The 14,700-nt window shown below is 49.8% G+C and overlaps 2 protein-coding genes across 2 annotated transcripts; one reads left to right on the forward strand and one right to left on the reverse strand.

Annotated features, from left to right (window-relative positions):
• The first annotated feature begins 6,829 nt into the window (after positions 1–6,829).
• On the forward strand, positions 6,830–14,580 carry GPR149 (G protein-coupled receptor 149). The gene is made up of 4 exons (XM_033069221.1): positions 6,830–8,217; positions 9,027–9,219; positions 9,822–10,231; positions 13,769–14,580. The coding sequence occupies exons 1-4, from the start codon at positions 7,276–7,278 to the stop codon at positions 14,330–14,332; spliced, it is 2,109 nt and encodes a 702-aa protein (XP_032925112.1). The 5' UTR covers positions 6,830–7,275; the 3' UTR covers positions 14,333–14,580.
• Positions 11,123–13,801, reverse strand: LOC117001054. Its single transcript, XM_033069222.1, has 2 exons — positions 13,744–13,801; positions 11,123–13,671 (listed from the first exon to the last, which is right to left on the reverse strand). The coding sequence occupies exon 2, from the start codon at positions 12,552–12,554 to the stop codon at positions 11,613–11,615; it is 942 nt and encodes a 313-aa protein (XP_032925113.1). The 5' UTR covers positions 12,555–13,671; positions 13,744–13,801; the 3' UTR covers positions 11,123–11,612.
• Positions 14,581–14,700: the final 120 nt, after the last annotated feature.

Consider the following 14,700-nt stretch of genomic DNA (forward strand, 5'->3'; position numbering starts at 1 on the left):
TAAGCACAGTAATTTTATTCTTGGGCTTGGAGAATGCAGTTTGTAAAGGCAGGGTGGGTTTTCTCCTGCCCTGAGCACAGTAAGTGAGTGAAGGATCTTTCTTTCAGCTTTTCTCAGCACGTTGTGGAGACTGGAATTTTCCTGCCAGGTTTTTCTGGCAGGGAGTGAGGGCAGCAGGGCTGTGTGAGCTCCCTCCCCAGGTGCCCATCCTCGGAGGGCAGTCCAGGGCAGCAGGGCTGTGTGAGCTCCCTCCCCAGGAGCCCATCCTTGGAGGGCAGTCCAGGGGAGCAGGGCTGTGTGAGCTCCCTCCCCATGTGCCCATCCTTGGAGGGCAGTCCCAGGGCAGCAGTGACTCTCCAGTGCCATCAGCCCTGTCACAGTGATGCAGTGCTGACCATTAACCCCACGGGAGGATGTCACTGCAGCAGGCAAAGGCTGCCCTTTGTGCATTTGCACTGCAGATATTCCTTCTCTTGATTCACCTGCAACTCACTCCATAACCTGCAGTGCTGTTGGGACACCATGTGCCATTTTCTGTGCCTGTGGGAAGCCACTGACTCCAGTTTTTTTTGGATTGTGATATAATTTCCACTGGAATTTAGCTTTTTTCCCCCCTTTTTCTACTTCAATGTCTTTTCTCTCAAATGTCCTCCTAACATTTATACAGACCAATATTCATTGTCTGCTGGAGGCTGCACTTGCATTAAGTGCCCAAGGTTCCCCACAGGGAGCTGCTGCTCTCATCATGATTTGCTGTTGGATTGAAATTTTTTCAATGGAAGATAAGCAGGCATTTAGGATTCCTACTACACGTGTAAGTGGCCTTGGCAATGCTCAGTGCTAAATCCATCCTGTGCTTAAGCAGTTCACAGTTACCATTGTCATGGTGACCTTTGCTGTCGTCCTCATTCAAATCTGGCAGGAAATCAAGGGTGGAACAGTTCTGAGAAGCAGAAGAGGAGAATAAAAAAGCTCATTAATATTTCACTGAAGAGTGGTGAGTGAAATCACAGCTACTCCCGTGAATTCTCTTGTCATCAGGCAAAATGGAGTGGAGGGATCCTGGCACTGGCAGAGGTTTTCTCGTGGGAAGAATTCAGCAACACCTTCTGTTGGAGCACATTTGGGGGGTTTAAGAGAGGTGTTCTCATTGAACAAGGAGCTGTGCCAAACTCAGCCAGCTCCCAGTTTCCCAGTGCCTGCTGCTGAAGGTTGGAGATACCAGTGAGTGATACCAGAACGCTGCCTTGAGACCTTTGTTCTGTTTTTAATTGAGATTGAGGGCTGGAGGGAGGCTGGGCATTGTCACAGAAACAGGAACTTTACTGTCTCAAACAGGATGGCAGACAGGGCACTGCTGGGGGCTCAGGGACCAGGGATACCTCCTGTGAAAAGGTTCTGGCAGCTCTTCCAGAGGCAGTGATAGATGAGACATTAAAATAATAACAGAACCTGATTCAGGAGCCAGCTCAATTCCAGAACACCGTGCTGCTGGATGTTGTCAGGCCCTGGTGGAGTGCAGGCACAGGAGTGAATAATACAAAATCTGTAATAAAAGCGCTGGTGAAATGGCCAGGAAAACAAAATTACTGCACCTTTTCCGATGAAATAAATCTCTTTTCTGTCCCCTAAGACTTGTTTTCTGCCATTTGTGAGAGAGAAAGGCCCATTTTGCCATCTAATGCAGTTTGCTCCAAATGAGTTTCAATTTTCTCTAGACTATGAAATTTTTTGCAGATCCTAACAACTTCAGGAATCCCAGTAGTACAGGTTTTTGGTGGGATACTGAAAATGGGGTGATCTAACTTAGCTCAGGGTCTAACAGCTGGACTAACAGCCTAACTTTTCCTGGCCCAATGCATCTGGGCACATAATCCTGGGATAAAGGGGTTCCAGGAGATAAAAACAATCCCCAGCACCCCACCCCAGAAATAAAGCCATCATTTTGGGCTTGGGCTTAGCAGTTTGTCTCTCAGGTTAATAACTGTAAACTAAAGAAAGTTGAATATTTGCCTTCATTTTTGCACACACAGCAGTGAAGTTAAATTTAGTTTGTAAAAAACCCCACAAAAAATACTATGTAAGCGTACAAATCAGGCTGTTTTGTGAAGCTCAGTAAACATAAAGGAAGAAGCATTTTAATCAAAATGAGGAATTGCATCCTAATCACCTCTCAGCACATGCATATTTCATAAGAACATGTTCTGCAGAGCAAACGCTGTGAAGGGGCTGCTGAGGCTCAGGGCTCATCTCCCTCTGCCAGCACAAACCTGGAGCCTGCACCAGCCCAGAGCATGGCAGCCACACTTGTTAATGCATGTGGGAAATATTTGATAAAATGAAATGAAATGAAATGAAATGAAATAAAATAAAAAAAATAAAATAAAATGAAATAAAATAAAATAAAATAAAATAAAATAAAATAAATAAAACAAAACAAAAAAAAAATAAACAAAATAAAATAAAATGAAATAAAATGAAATAAAATAAAATGAAATAAAATAAATAAAATAAAATAAACCAAAATAAACCAAAATAAAATAAAATAAAATAAAATAAAACAAAACAAAATAAAATAAAATAAACAAAATAAAATAAAATAAAATAAATAAAATAAAATAAACCAAAATAAAATAAAATAAAATAAAACAAAATAAAATAAAATAAAAATAAACAAAATAAAATAAAATGAAATAAAATGAAATGAAATAAAATGAAATAAAATAAAATAAAATAAAATAAAATAAAATAAATAAAATAAAATAAAACAAAACAAAATAAAATAAAATAAACAAAATAAAATAAAATGAAATAAAATGAAATGAAATAAAATAAAATAAAATAAATAAAATAAACCAAAATAAAATAAAATAAAACAAAACAAAACAAAACAAAATAAAATAAAATAAACAAAATAAAATAAAATGAAATAAAATGAAATAAAATAAAATAAAATAAATAAAATAAACCAAAATAAAATAAAATAAAATAAAACAAACCAAAATAAAATAAATAAAATGAAATAAAATGAAATAAAATAAAATGAAATGAAATGAAATAAAATGAAATAAAATAAAATAAAATAAAATAAAATAAAATAAAATAAAATAAAATAAAATAAAATAAAATAAAATAAAATAAAATAAGAGTAGCAGCCATGCTGTGGTGAGGAGCACAGACCACTCTGCTCCCAGAACAGCTGCTGCTCCCCACCTCTGGAATCTGCAGGGCAGCAGCACTTGGGTCCCTCTTTGTCCCAGACAATGCTCATGTGAGGGGCCTGGGGGTCCCCAGTGATGCTTTTTTACCAGCAGTGACACAGATGGAGACTCCCCTCCCCTGTGAACACAGAGTCCATTTGTCACCAGCCCCAGGGAATAAGATAAACACATGAATTGAAAAGATTCAGTGTTTGAAATCACTCTGCCTTCTTCTCAAGCATTATTTCTTTTATCTGTCTCTGAAACCTTCATCTGTGAGGCAGGGAGCCATGGTTTCCATCCAGGCTGATGAAGAAAGGTGTTTCTGGCAAGGCTTTGCACAGCCCTGGTGTCCTGCTGACCCTGTCCAGCCTGTGCTGGCTCAGCCTGGCTCCTGCAGTCCCTGTCACACAGTGAGGCTCAGAAGGAGCCATGGTTTCCATCCAGGCTGATGAAGAAAGGTGTTTCTGGCAAGGCTTTGCACAGCCCTGGTGTCCTGCTGACCCTGTCCAGCCTGTGCTGGCTCAGCCTGGCTCCTGCAGTCCCTGTCACACAGTGAGGCTCAGATCAGAGAGCCTGCAACTGCCACTGCACTTGAAAGGCTCTTTGCTAAGTGTGATTTTATTGTCTTTGGGAGGTTTCCCCTCACAATCCCGTTAAAATATTCATGAGTTCTTTCTCCTGACTGGAATCATTAATAAATGTTTGATGTCAGTGCACAGCTCTCCCTTTCTGGATGGATCTCTCAATATTCCACATGTTCCCAGCCTGAGCCCTCCAGGGTACATCCCCAGGGCAGAGCTTGGTCCTGTCAGGGGTTCATGGCCTGGGCATCCCCTGCTCAGACCCCCGTGGGACCCTGCAGAGCCCCTGCCCTGCCAGGGCCCTTCCCAAGGCACAGAGTCCCAGGAATTCCTGCTGGCAGCCCTGAAGGCTCCCCATCACATGCAGGGTGGAGGGAAGAGCAGTGCCAGCCAGCACTGTTCTCACACAAGTTCCTGCTCCTCTAGAGGCAGAATTTGGTCGCAGAGCTTTCAATTTGTCATTAAAATTCGATTTGATCACAGATCCTGGGGCTGAATTTCCTGATCTGCTCCCTCTGCCTTCCTTGCAGCTGAGTGGGAGAGAAGGTGATGGGGAAGATGGAGCAATGAAGGGCTGAGCCAACCCCCAGCAGAGCTCTTGGGAATCCACAGCAGGCAGGGAAATGTGCAGCTTCACACATGGCTCTTGCAGCCATTAATTTTATCATGATTGGAGAAAGTTCCACATACACAGCTGATTTTCTGCTGCTTCCAGATGGGGTCACAGCTTGGTCACTCCGAGCATATGCCATCTTTTTTTTTTATTCCCTCCCTTCAGAAAGGGCTAACTCTTTCTCCAGCAGTTTGGGTTCTACATTTAACTCCCCCTTCAGAAAGGGCTAACTCTTTCTCCAGCAGTTTGGATTCTACATTTAACATCCCCTTCAGAAAGGGCTAACTCTTTCTCCAGCAGTTTGGATTCTACATTTAACATCCCCTTCAGAAAGGGCTAACTCTTTCTCCAGCAGTTTGGGTTCTACATTTAACCCCCCCGTGCAGTTTCTCACAGGGCTGTGGTGTTACAGGCTGCACAGCAGCAATTGGCTTTCTCTCCAGCCACGGAGCTTTTGGAGCCTCCAAAGCAGGAGTGGGCAGTGTGGCAGGTGTGGGTTTGCTCAGAGATGGGTGTGACCTCAGTGACACACTGGGTACAGGTGTCCAGAGACACAGCAAACCCCAAACCGCTCCCTCTCACTGCTCCAGCAGCTCCATCCCTGCCTGCTGGGCTCTGTGTGAGGGAGCCAGAGGGGAGGTGCATCCTCAGTGGATTTGGGACCATTCCTGAGCAAGGAGAATTCATGGCAGGATGAGCAATAAATCCACGTACAGAGAAGGATGGTTCTGCTGTTGGAACCTCCCTTCATCTGATGGCAGAGAAGGAAAGAAGAGGCACTGAGGAGCCTCCAGCCTCTGCCTGCCTGGCACACTCCTGCCAAGGACACACACAGAGGTGTCCCTCCTGTCTCCAGCCTTCTGCACCAGCATCACCTGGGCCTGTCTGGCAGAGCTGTGCTATTCCATCCTAGCCGTTTATTCCATTCTAGCCCTGCTTCTTTAGAGAATTCAGGACACGGGAGGCAGTGATCACTGGAGATCTCCCCACACTGCAAGTTATGATAAAAGCTGTGACAGAGTGGCAAGGTGCAGTTCAGATCACAGACACAAACTGAAGTAGGAAGTCACCTGAATGGGCAAGGCAATAAAAAATGCCTTTTTTCCCAAGAACACTGATGGACATTTCCACCCAAACACGGAAGGAGGCACAGGATGGGGGCTCTGCCTGCGGTGTCAGAAGGCAGCAGAGGGCAGGGAGATGTGTGAGGAGGAGGATGCAGAAGCTGGAGTTGCTCTGCCACTGCCTGTGATGCTGAGGGTACAGCAGAGCAGCTTCTCAGCACCTGCCCAGCCTCGGGCTGGGGTCCTGCGAGCAATCAAAGTTCTGAGAGCCCAGGCTGAGCCGAGTGACACCGGCAGATGCCCTCGGGCTGGCACAGCTCCCCGTGCTCCCGCAGGGTGCCCTGGGCGTGCCCGGGAGCGTCCGAGTGGGTAGAGCCCGTCCTGCATCCCTCGGCCAGGAGCATCCACGGCAGCGGCTCGGCACTTACGGGAATGACATCCTGGGCTGACATCAGCTCGCAGTGCCTGCATTGGATTCCGGTGCCGGCCCGGAGGTGTGGCTTAGCGGGGACACTGCTCGGGGCTGCCGATGCAGCCGGGGCCGGGGCTGGCAGCACCCCGGCAGCACCCCGGCAGGACCGGCAGCATCCTTCAGCATCCCTCAGCATCCCTCAGCATCCCTCAGCATCCCTCAGCATCCCTCAGCACCCCTCAGCATCCCTCAGCACCCCGCAGCATCCCTCAGCATCTCTCAGCATCCTTCACACCCCGGCAGCACCGGCAGCATCCTTCAGCATCCCTCACCATCCCTCACCATCCCTCAGCATCCCTCACACCCCTCACATCCCTCAGCATCCCTCAGCACCCCTGAGCATCCCTCAGCATCCCTCAAACCCCGCAGCATCCCTCAGCATCTCTCAGCATCCCTCAGCATCTCTTAGCATCGCTCACACCCCGGCAGCACCCCGGCAGGACCGGCAGCATCCCTCAGCATCCCTCAGCACCTCTCAGCATCCCTGAGCACCCCGCAGCATCCCTCAGCATCCCTCAGCATCCCTCAGCATCCCTCAGCATCCCTCAGCATCCCTCACCATCCCGCAGCATCCCTCAGGATCCCTCAGCACCCCTCACATCCCTCAGCACCCCTCACACCCCTGAGCACCCCTCACATCCCTCAGCATCCCGCAGCATCCCTCAGCATCCCTCACCATCCCTCAGCATCCCTCACACCCCTCACACCCCTCAGCATCCCTCACACCCCTCAGCATCCCTCAGTATCCCTCACATCTCTCACACCCCTCAGCATCCCTCAGCATCCCTCACCATTCCTCACCATCCCTGAGCATCCCTCAGCATCCCTCACACCCCTCACACCCCTCACACCCCTCACATCCCTCACACCCCCCACACCCCTCACACCCCTCACACCCCTCACAGCCCGGCTCCGGTGTCTCCGTGCCCGCAGCGGCTCGGGCAGCGCCGGTTGGATCCCGCCCAGCCGCGATGTGCCCGCCCCAGCCCGAGCCGTGCCCCAGCCCCGCCAGCCTCCAGCCGAGCCCCGGGCCGGGCAGCGCCTGCCGGAGCCAGCGGCGATGCCGTGTGGGCACCTGAGCTGCCCTCCCTCGCCATCCGCCAGCACCGGAGCGATCTGGAACAATTCCAGTTTTTTCTCAGCACCTTCGCTATTCTATTGTTGCCTGGCTTTTTGAGAGCACGAGTTCTGGCCACCACGGCTGCTGCCGCCACTGGGATATTTCTTCATCAGATGCCACAAAAGAGAGTCTAGGAAAACAAAGAAACTTGAGATGTGGAGCTGACAGTTCTGGTTTCAGCTGGTGAAAACTTGCAGAATCAGTGAGAAGGCAAAGAAAAAAATGCCCAGGACGATGTCGGTAACTGCTGGTAATTTGTCACTCAATGGGACGAGCTTCTTCACCGAGAACCGCAGCGTTATGGACAAACCCAGCGAGCAGAGAACTTGGAACGTCTTTCTGTTCTGCTTGACTTTTGCCATTGCACTCCCAGCCCTTCTGGGCAGCATTTATTCACTGGTTTCCCTGCTGAAACTGCAGCACAAAACCACGGTCTCGATGATTGTGACCTCTTTGGCAGCAGACGATCTGATCAGCATCGTGCCACTCATTATTTTCCTGCTCACACAGTGGTCAAGCCAAGCCCTCCCCCCGCCTCTGTGCACCACCTCAGCGTTTATCTATTTATTCCAGGGCATTTCTAGCAACCTGAAAGGGTCTCTTATAGTTTCTTACAACTTCTACACCTTCAGCACGGCCGGGACACGGAGCTGCAGCTCCTCCGAGCGCCGTGTCAGCGTGCTGTGGGCCATCCTCACCGTCTGGACCGTCAGCTTGCTGCTGTGCATTTTGCCCCTCTGTGGCTGGGGCCGCTACATCCCCACGTCCTGGGGCTGCTCCGCCGACTGTGCCAGCTCCTACGTGCTGCTGCTGTTCCTCGTGTACTCGCTGTGCTTCTCGCTGCTGGCCGTGCTGGCCGTGCCGCTCGCCCTGCGGCTGCTGTGCTCAGGTGAGCCCCAGCATCTCCATCCCGAGCTCCTGCAGGGCTCCGGAGCCCTCAGCATCCCCGGGACACCCTGGGGCTGCGGGGCTGCTGCCCCTCCGCCGCCACTGCTGGAGCCTGGGGACAAAACCCTGCAGCCTTTCCGAAACTCTGAAGCGGTTTTTGGGAAGGGCGCGGCTGAGAGCAGCGCACAGAGCAGGAGCTTCGCGGTGGGCATTGCCCAGAAACGATTCTCGCTGATCCTGGCACTGACCAAAGTCCTTCTCTGGCTCCCCATGATGGTAAATTCTCAGATGGCTTCACTTTGCAATGCTCGCTTACATTTCAGTGGGATGTCACCCGCGGGCCGTGGATGCAGACAGAGGAGCAGCTGTACCTCGTAGTGCAGGTGTGCCAGCCAAGTCCTCTCCAGCAGGTCTGCAGGAGTTTAACTGGTGCCCAGTGGCTTTGGCAGAGCCGGGTTCATGGCTCTGACACTCTCCCATCACCTCATTCGTGTCATGTAATACCAGGGGCACTAAGGTCCCCCTTTGGGACAGGGTTTGCCCAGCATTCTGGAGCTGGGAATCGAGCTAAGGCCCCTCTGTCCTGTCCTCTGAGACCCGTCCTTTGGGTTCAAAAACAGGAGAAAAATTCAGTTTGGCTGCACTTTGTAAGCCCTGTAGTGCTGGGGTGGGAGGGAGCGCTGTGGTGTGCATGTGTGTGAGTTTGGGGACAGGAACCTGAGAAGGGATCTGCTGGGAACAGGGAACAGGAACAGGGCTCTGGGGCAGCTGCTCCTGCTTTGGGTGTGTGAGGCTGGGGCTGCTCGGTGCCACACGGGACTGGCTGGCACTGGGAGCTCTCCAGTGCTGCTCAGTGTCCATACTTGGCTTCAGTGAGGGTATTTCTGAGAAATGCAGCATGAGAGGAGAGCAGTGAGCACGTTTCCTCTGCTGTCTGTTAGAGCCAGAATTGTTGTCCTCAGCAAACACTAATGACAATCTGTGTCTTACAGTGGTGGCATATTCATAGCGAGATGTTCCCTTTGTTCCTGGAAGCATCTCATGTGCCCAAAGTGATTTAAATTTCAAAATGCTCTGCCTTTCAGATACAGATGGCTGTCCAGTACATCGCTGGGCTGCAGAGCCTTTTGTTTGAGACACTGAGCTTCCTGCTGACCGTGCTGGCTGCCACAGTCACCCCGGTGTTTGTCCTGTCACAGCACTGGCTGCACCTGCCCTGCGGCTGCATCATCAACTGCAGGAGGAGCTCCTATGCAGTGTCCTCACAGGATGCCAAGAGTAAGTCTGGAAGGGTTCCTTGGTGTAACAGAGGTTCCAGACCTTCCCTGGTAACTTCTTGGCATCTTCTAGAGCCCTGCTTTTCCTTGGGCTTTATGTAAAAATAGCTGGAGGAACAGAGTGGGTCACAGGGATCATCTGGTGTCAGCTGCAAGTGTTAAGGGTTAAATATTTCTGAGGATGTTGGGAGTTGTTTCCCATTCTCTGGAGTGAAAATCCTCTGCCATCAGTGGACAAATTCCTGACAGTCCTTGCTTTTTCAAGGAGAAAGAACTCCAGAATCATAGAGAAAAGCCATCTCAGTGCATGGTTTCACTCGCTTTAAACCATTATCCAGCTGCAGAATTGCTTGTGCTGCCCCTGCTGCCCTTTTAGCCACTTTCCCAGAGAGAATGACTGCAGTTCATCTAGAAGGCAGTTCCTTCTCAGAAATCTTTCTTCTCAACAATTAGTTTTTTTTATGGAGGGAAAATTGCCTCCAATTATCCAGCAGGAGCTGGATAATTTATTCCATGTTTTAGCATGTCATTTGCATTGTGTTTGTAATCTCATTTTTCTTTTTGGTCCCAACTCCTAACCCAGTTTCTTTCCTTCTTGCTTAGCCAAGCGCGGCGGTTTTGAGTTCAACCTGTCGTTCCAGCAAGGCTATGGAATCTACAGGATATCCCAGGAGAAGGCTCCCCAGCCCAGCAGGGATGGGAAATCCCCATCCTACCACAGCCTGCAGAGCTCAGACTGCGAGGAGCGGGGCCCTGGCACGGGCAGTGGCACCCGGGTCCCATCCCTGGCACGGGGACACGGCTCTGGGGACACGCAGAGGGACACAGGGACAGACCCCCCACGCCCCTCTCCTGCTGGGCCAGGGGCCTGCCAGGGCCAGGGGGGCTCGGGCTGTGAGCCAGCAGCGTTCCCTGAAGGGCCAGAGTGGAGGCTGTGCCACGAGGAGAGCCACGCACCAGAGCTGTCCGACTGGGAGTGGTGCCGCAGCAAATCCGAGAGGAACCCTCGGCAGGTAAAGGAGCAGCTTCTTCTTTCCTGATAATAAGAGTTTCCTTATCAAATAGGAATGGTTTTTACTGACATTGATACTTCTATTAGTCCTATTTGGTAGTAAAACTCACACACAGCATTGGATAATGTTTAGTAACCACAGACCCACTTGCAGGTGATGATCCTGCAATAATTTCTCACTTGTCTTCTTCATCGTGGGGCTTTCTCATTTTGTGTGCACCTGCATGATTTGTATATGGTAAGAAGTAAGTATGAATTATGTTACTTTATCTTAATGAACAGGAAGTTTATCTCCAAAGATGACATTTCCCAGGGAATCCCACTGTGGAATTCAGTGGCTGTTAGGCATTACAGTAGGTGGGAGTGGGGTAGGAGCCCACGAGAAGTCTGTGAGACAGGAGCTCCAGAAGGATTCAGGTTGGAAGGGATCTCTGGGAGCCACCTAACCCAACCTCCTGCTCCAAGCAGGGTGACTTCAGAGCCAGAGCAGCTCACGCTCAGCCTGTGCACACGCACGGGAGATGGATCAGATTTTGTATTCAATTATGGGAATCTCTCTCCATCTGACAAACACAAGTTTATCATCTGAGTCACAGCAGGAATTTGGCTGATATTTCAAATGTGACTGATCATCCCTCTCATAAAAAAATCAATGCTCACTCTGTTGCAGTGTGCAGAGATGAATTCCTGCATTTGGGGGTAAAAGGAAGTGATGACTCAGCCTGGTTTTAATCTATCAGTTCTTGCCAAGGCCTCATGTGCCATGTACAGCTTGGTTAATAAAATCACTGTATCAGGTTCATAACTGTGGCTCTCCTTGCAGGAGTTTCTAGGTGATGTTAAAAAAAAAGAAAAAAAAAAAATCCTTTCCCCATGTGCCCTGTTCAGCTGCAGCCCCAGGACTGCAGCAGGCATGAGCAGCTCCTTGTGAGCAGCTGCCAGTGACTGCCTGAGGTGTTTTATGTGCCCTGGGGCTTTGTATGGCACTTTTGGACATACTCTTCCCTTTTTACATTACAAAGAATCACAACTCATCACTTCTGACACCTTCCCAGGTATAACCCAGTGCCAGGCACTAAAGCTCCTATGGGTAAAAGTTCCAGGCTTTGGAGTCACAGCTCTGCCTGGTTCTGACATTCAGCACGAGCTGCCAGAGCTTCACAGCTGACATTTGCTTTGCAGCTGGGAAAGGGCAGAGTGTGAAACCCCTGCAGGCTTTGTAAAAATAACTTTAATGCATTGCTCAGGTTTATGTTGGATGAAAGATCAATTGCGGCCACACATTAATAAGTTGAAAACCATCTCCTATATTCATCCTGTCTGGAAGTCCCAAAGTCTAAGAGAAGTCACTCTGTTCTCATCACTCTGCATTTCCCACTGTGTTAAAGAAGGAGACTGCCCCAGGCATTGATTGGCCACATCCCTGTGCAAGAAACACAGGGGATCTTCTGAGAGTCCATAAATACAGGGGATCTTCTGAGACAGCATAAATACTGGGTTCTTTTGAGAGTCCATAAATACAGGGGATCTTCTGAGAGTCCACAAACACAGGGGATCTTCTGAGAGTCCATAAACACAGGGGTTTTCTGAGAGTCCACAAACACAGGGGATCTTCTGAGAGCCCATAAACACAGGGGATCTTCTGAGAGTCCATAAATCCAGGGGTTCTTCTGAGAGTCCACAAACACAGGGGATCTTCTGAGAGCCCATAAACACAGGGGATCTTCTGAGAGTCCATAAATCCAGGGGTTCTTCTGAGACAGCATAAATACTGGGTTCTTCTGAGAGTCCATAAATCCAGGGGATCTTCTGAGAGTCCATAAACACAGGGGATCTTCTGAGAGTCCATAAATACAGGGGTTTTCTGAGAGTCCATAAACACAGGGGTTCCTCTGAGAGTCCACAAATCCTGGGGTTCTTATTGCAGCGCTGCTGACGTTCTCTTTGAGAGGAGGAGCTGTAAGAGCTGGCAGCAGGAGGCAGAGCAGCCATCCCCATGGATGTGGGATCAGTGAGTCTGGGCTGTTGGAGCAGGGTGCCAGACAGGACCTGGATGCCTTTGGTTTCCTCTGGAAGTGTGGGCTTGGAGAGTGGCACTTCCTTGGGGTGACAGCAGCCACTGTGGAGCTGGTTGTCTCTTCACTGTCTGTTCTGTGAGTAAAGAGCTGCTCCATCAAAGTGTTTTCTCTGGAATAAAAGTGGCATGAGAGGATGAGGCAGCAGGGCTTATTGAATACATGATAGGATGGCTGTAATGGAGAGGGAGAGAGAAAATTGTACTTGTCATTTCTAGCTCCTGCATTTTTTAAAAATACCTTTAACATCTCATAAAATACCCGTGTATCCCCTTCCTAAAGAGATTGAGTGTAAATATGTCATGTCTTATCTTCAGTGCCCTCAGGCAACAGAAATCTCCCAGGCTGGCAGTTTGTTCCAGGCTTGCTGATTATTTTTCTCTACCTCATCAGTGGGTTGCCTCAAGGAAACTCTTTGAAGAGACTCTGCACAGGACCTATTTATGTGCCCTGCAATCAAAGAGAGGGGGAGGCTGTGCCAGTGACTTCACTGAGGAGGAGCCAGCACAGGCAGGAGTATTTTAACACAATAAACACACAGCATCCCACTTGCTGCAGGGAAGTTGTGAACATTGCCTTAAACACCAGCACAGCACAGAAGCTGAGTTAGGAATGGCCTTGAGGGCTCTCATTGCTTCCCACGGCCGGGGGGAGCCTGTGCCACCCCAGCCCTGCTGACACACAGAGCTGCTCCCATCAGGGCTCCTCCAAAGAGAAAACTTGAGAAACCTTTCAGAAAGAGGCACTAAGTAATCGGGAAGTGTCTCATTCTCCAGACCTGTGGTGTTCATCCCAGCAAGTGGAGATTGCTCATTCTCCCTCCAGACAAAGGCTTTGATTAAACAGGACATAGCCTTGCACTGATGGGATTAGCTTTTATTTAAACTCTGTTTTTCATATTCTGCAGATTTCATAGTGAGTCACAGTCACTTGGGACTTCATACACTAAGGTGTGTAACAACACAAAAAACTTCTTTCAAGTCATAAACACTGGGTGTCTAGAATTCTGCCAGGCAGTGAGGAGTTAACAGACTGAGCACACTAGTGTGACTGATGATGGATTTTGGGCAATGCTCACCACTAACAGTGTTTGTCCCCTGCAGCCTGAGCACACTAGTGTGACTGGTGATGGATTTTGGGCAATGCTCACCACTAACAGTGTTTGTCCCCTGCAGCCTGAGCACACTAGTGTGACTGATGATGGATTTTGGGCAATGCTCATCTCTAACAGTGTTTGTCCCCTGCAGCCTGAGCACACTCGTGTGACTGGTGATGGATTTTGGGCAATGCTCACCACTAACAGTGTTTGTCCCCTGCAGCCTGAGCACACTAGTGTGACTGATGATGGATTTTGGGCAATGCTCATCTCTAACAGTGTTTGTCCCCTGCAGCCTGAGCACACTCGTGTGATTGGTGATGGATTTTGGGCAATGCTCACCACTAACAGTGTTTGTCCCCTGCAGCGAGCCGCCCTGGCCGTGCCCCTGTGTGCCTTCCAGGGCACCGTGTCCCTGCAGGCCCCCACCGGCAAAACCCTGTCCCTGTCCACCTACGAGGTGAGCTCCGAGGGGCACAGAATAGCCCCCACGGCCCAGAAAATCGAGGTGTACCGCTCCAAGAGCGTGGGGCACGAGCCCAGCGCTGGCGAGCCCCGGGATGCGTTTGCTGACACCAGCGTGAAGATTCACCTGGAGGTGCTGGAGATCTGCGACAACCAGGAGGCCCTGGACACCGTGTCCATCGTCAGCAACATCAGCCAGTCCTCCACGCACACTCGCTCGCCTTCCCTGCGCTACTCCCGCAAGGAGAACAGGTTTGTGAGCTGCGAGCTGGGGGAAAGCGCGTCCTACTCGCTGCTGATCCCCTCACACAGCCCCGGCCGTCCCTTCAGCATCTCCATCCCCGACACCGTGGAGGCTCACCGGCGGAACAGCCAGCAGCAGCTCCCGCTTCGGGCTGGCTACCAGGAGGAGATCCAGCTGCTGAACAGAGCCTACAGGGAGCGGGAGCAGCAGGGCAGCAGCTGAAGTTTATCTGCTCCCACAGAATTTACCTGGGCAATGCACTCTCTGCTGCTCCTCTGCCATCACACACCTTTTATTTGGTGCACTGTCAGATCAGTTCAAACTGTTAATGCTGTCTCAAGGGGATAACAAATACTCAAGTGCTTTACAGCTTTCCATAGTGGATTTTAAGTTGTTTATTTATTTATATACCTGTTTATTTGAGGAACACGTGTGTCTAAAGGGAATCCTAAATAAAGTGTTAAACCCCGGTTTTGGTGTTTGTTGGCACTGGGTGCCGTGCCTGCAGGAACCTGTGGAAGGGAGGGAGCAGCTCCACAGCCAGGCAGTGACATCGGCTTTGAGTCACTCACAACATCCAAATCGACATA

The sequence above is a fragment of the Catharus ustulatus genome, chromosome 10 (assembly GCF_009819885.2).
Source record: "Catharus ustulatus isolate bCatUst1 chromosome 10, bCatUst1.pri.v2, whole genome shotgun sequence".
NCBI lineage: Eukaryota > Metazoa > Chordata > Aves > Passeriformes > Turdidae > Catharus > Catharus ustulatus.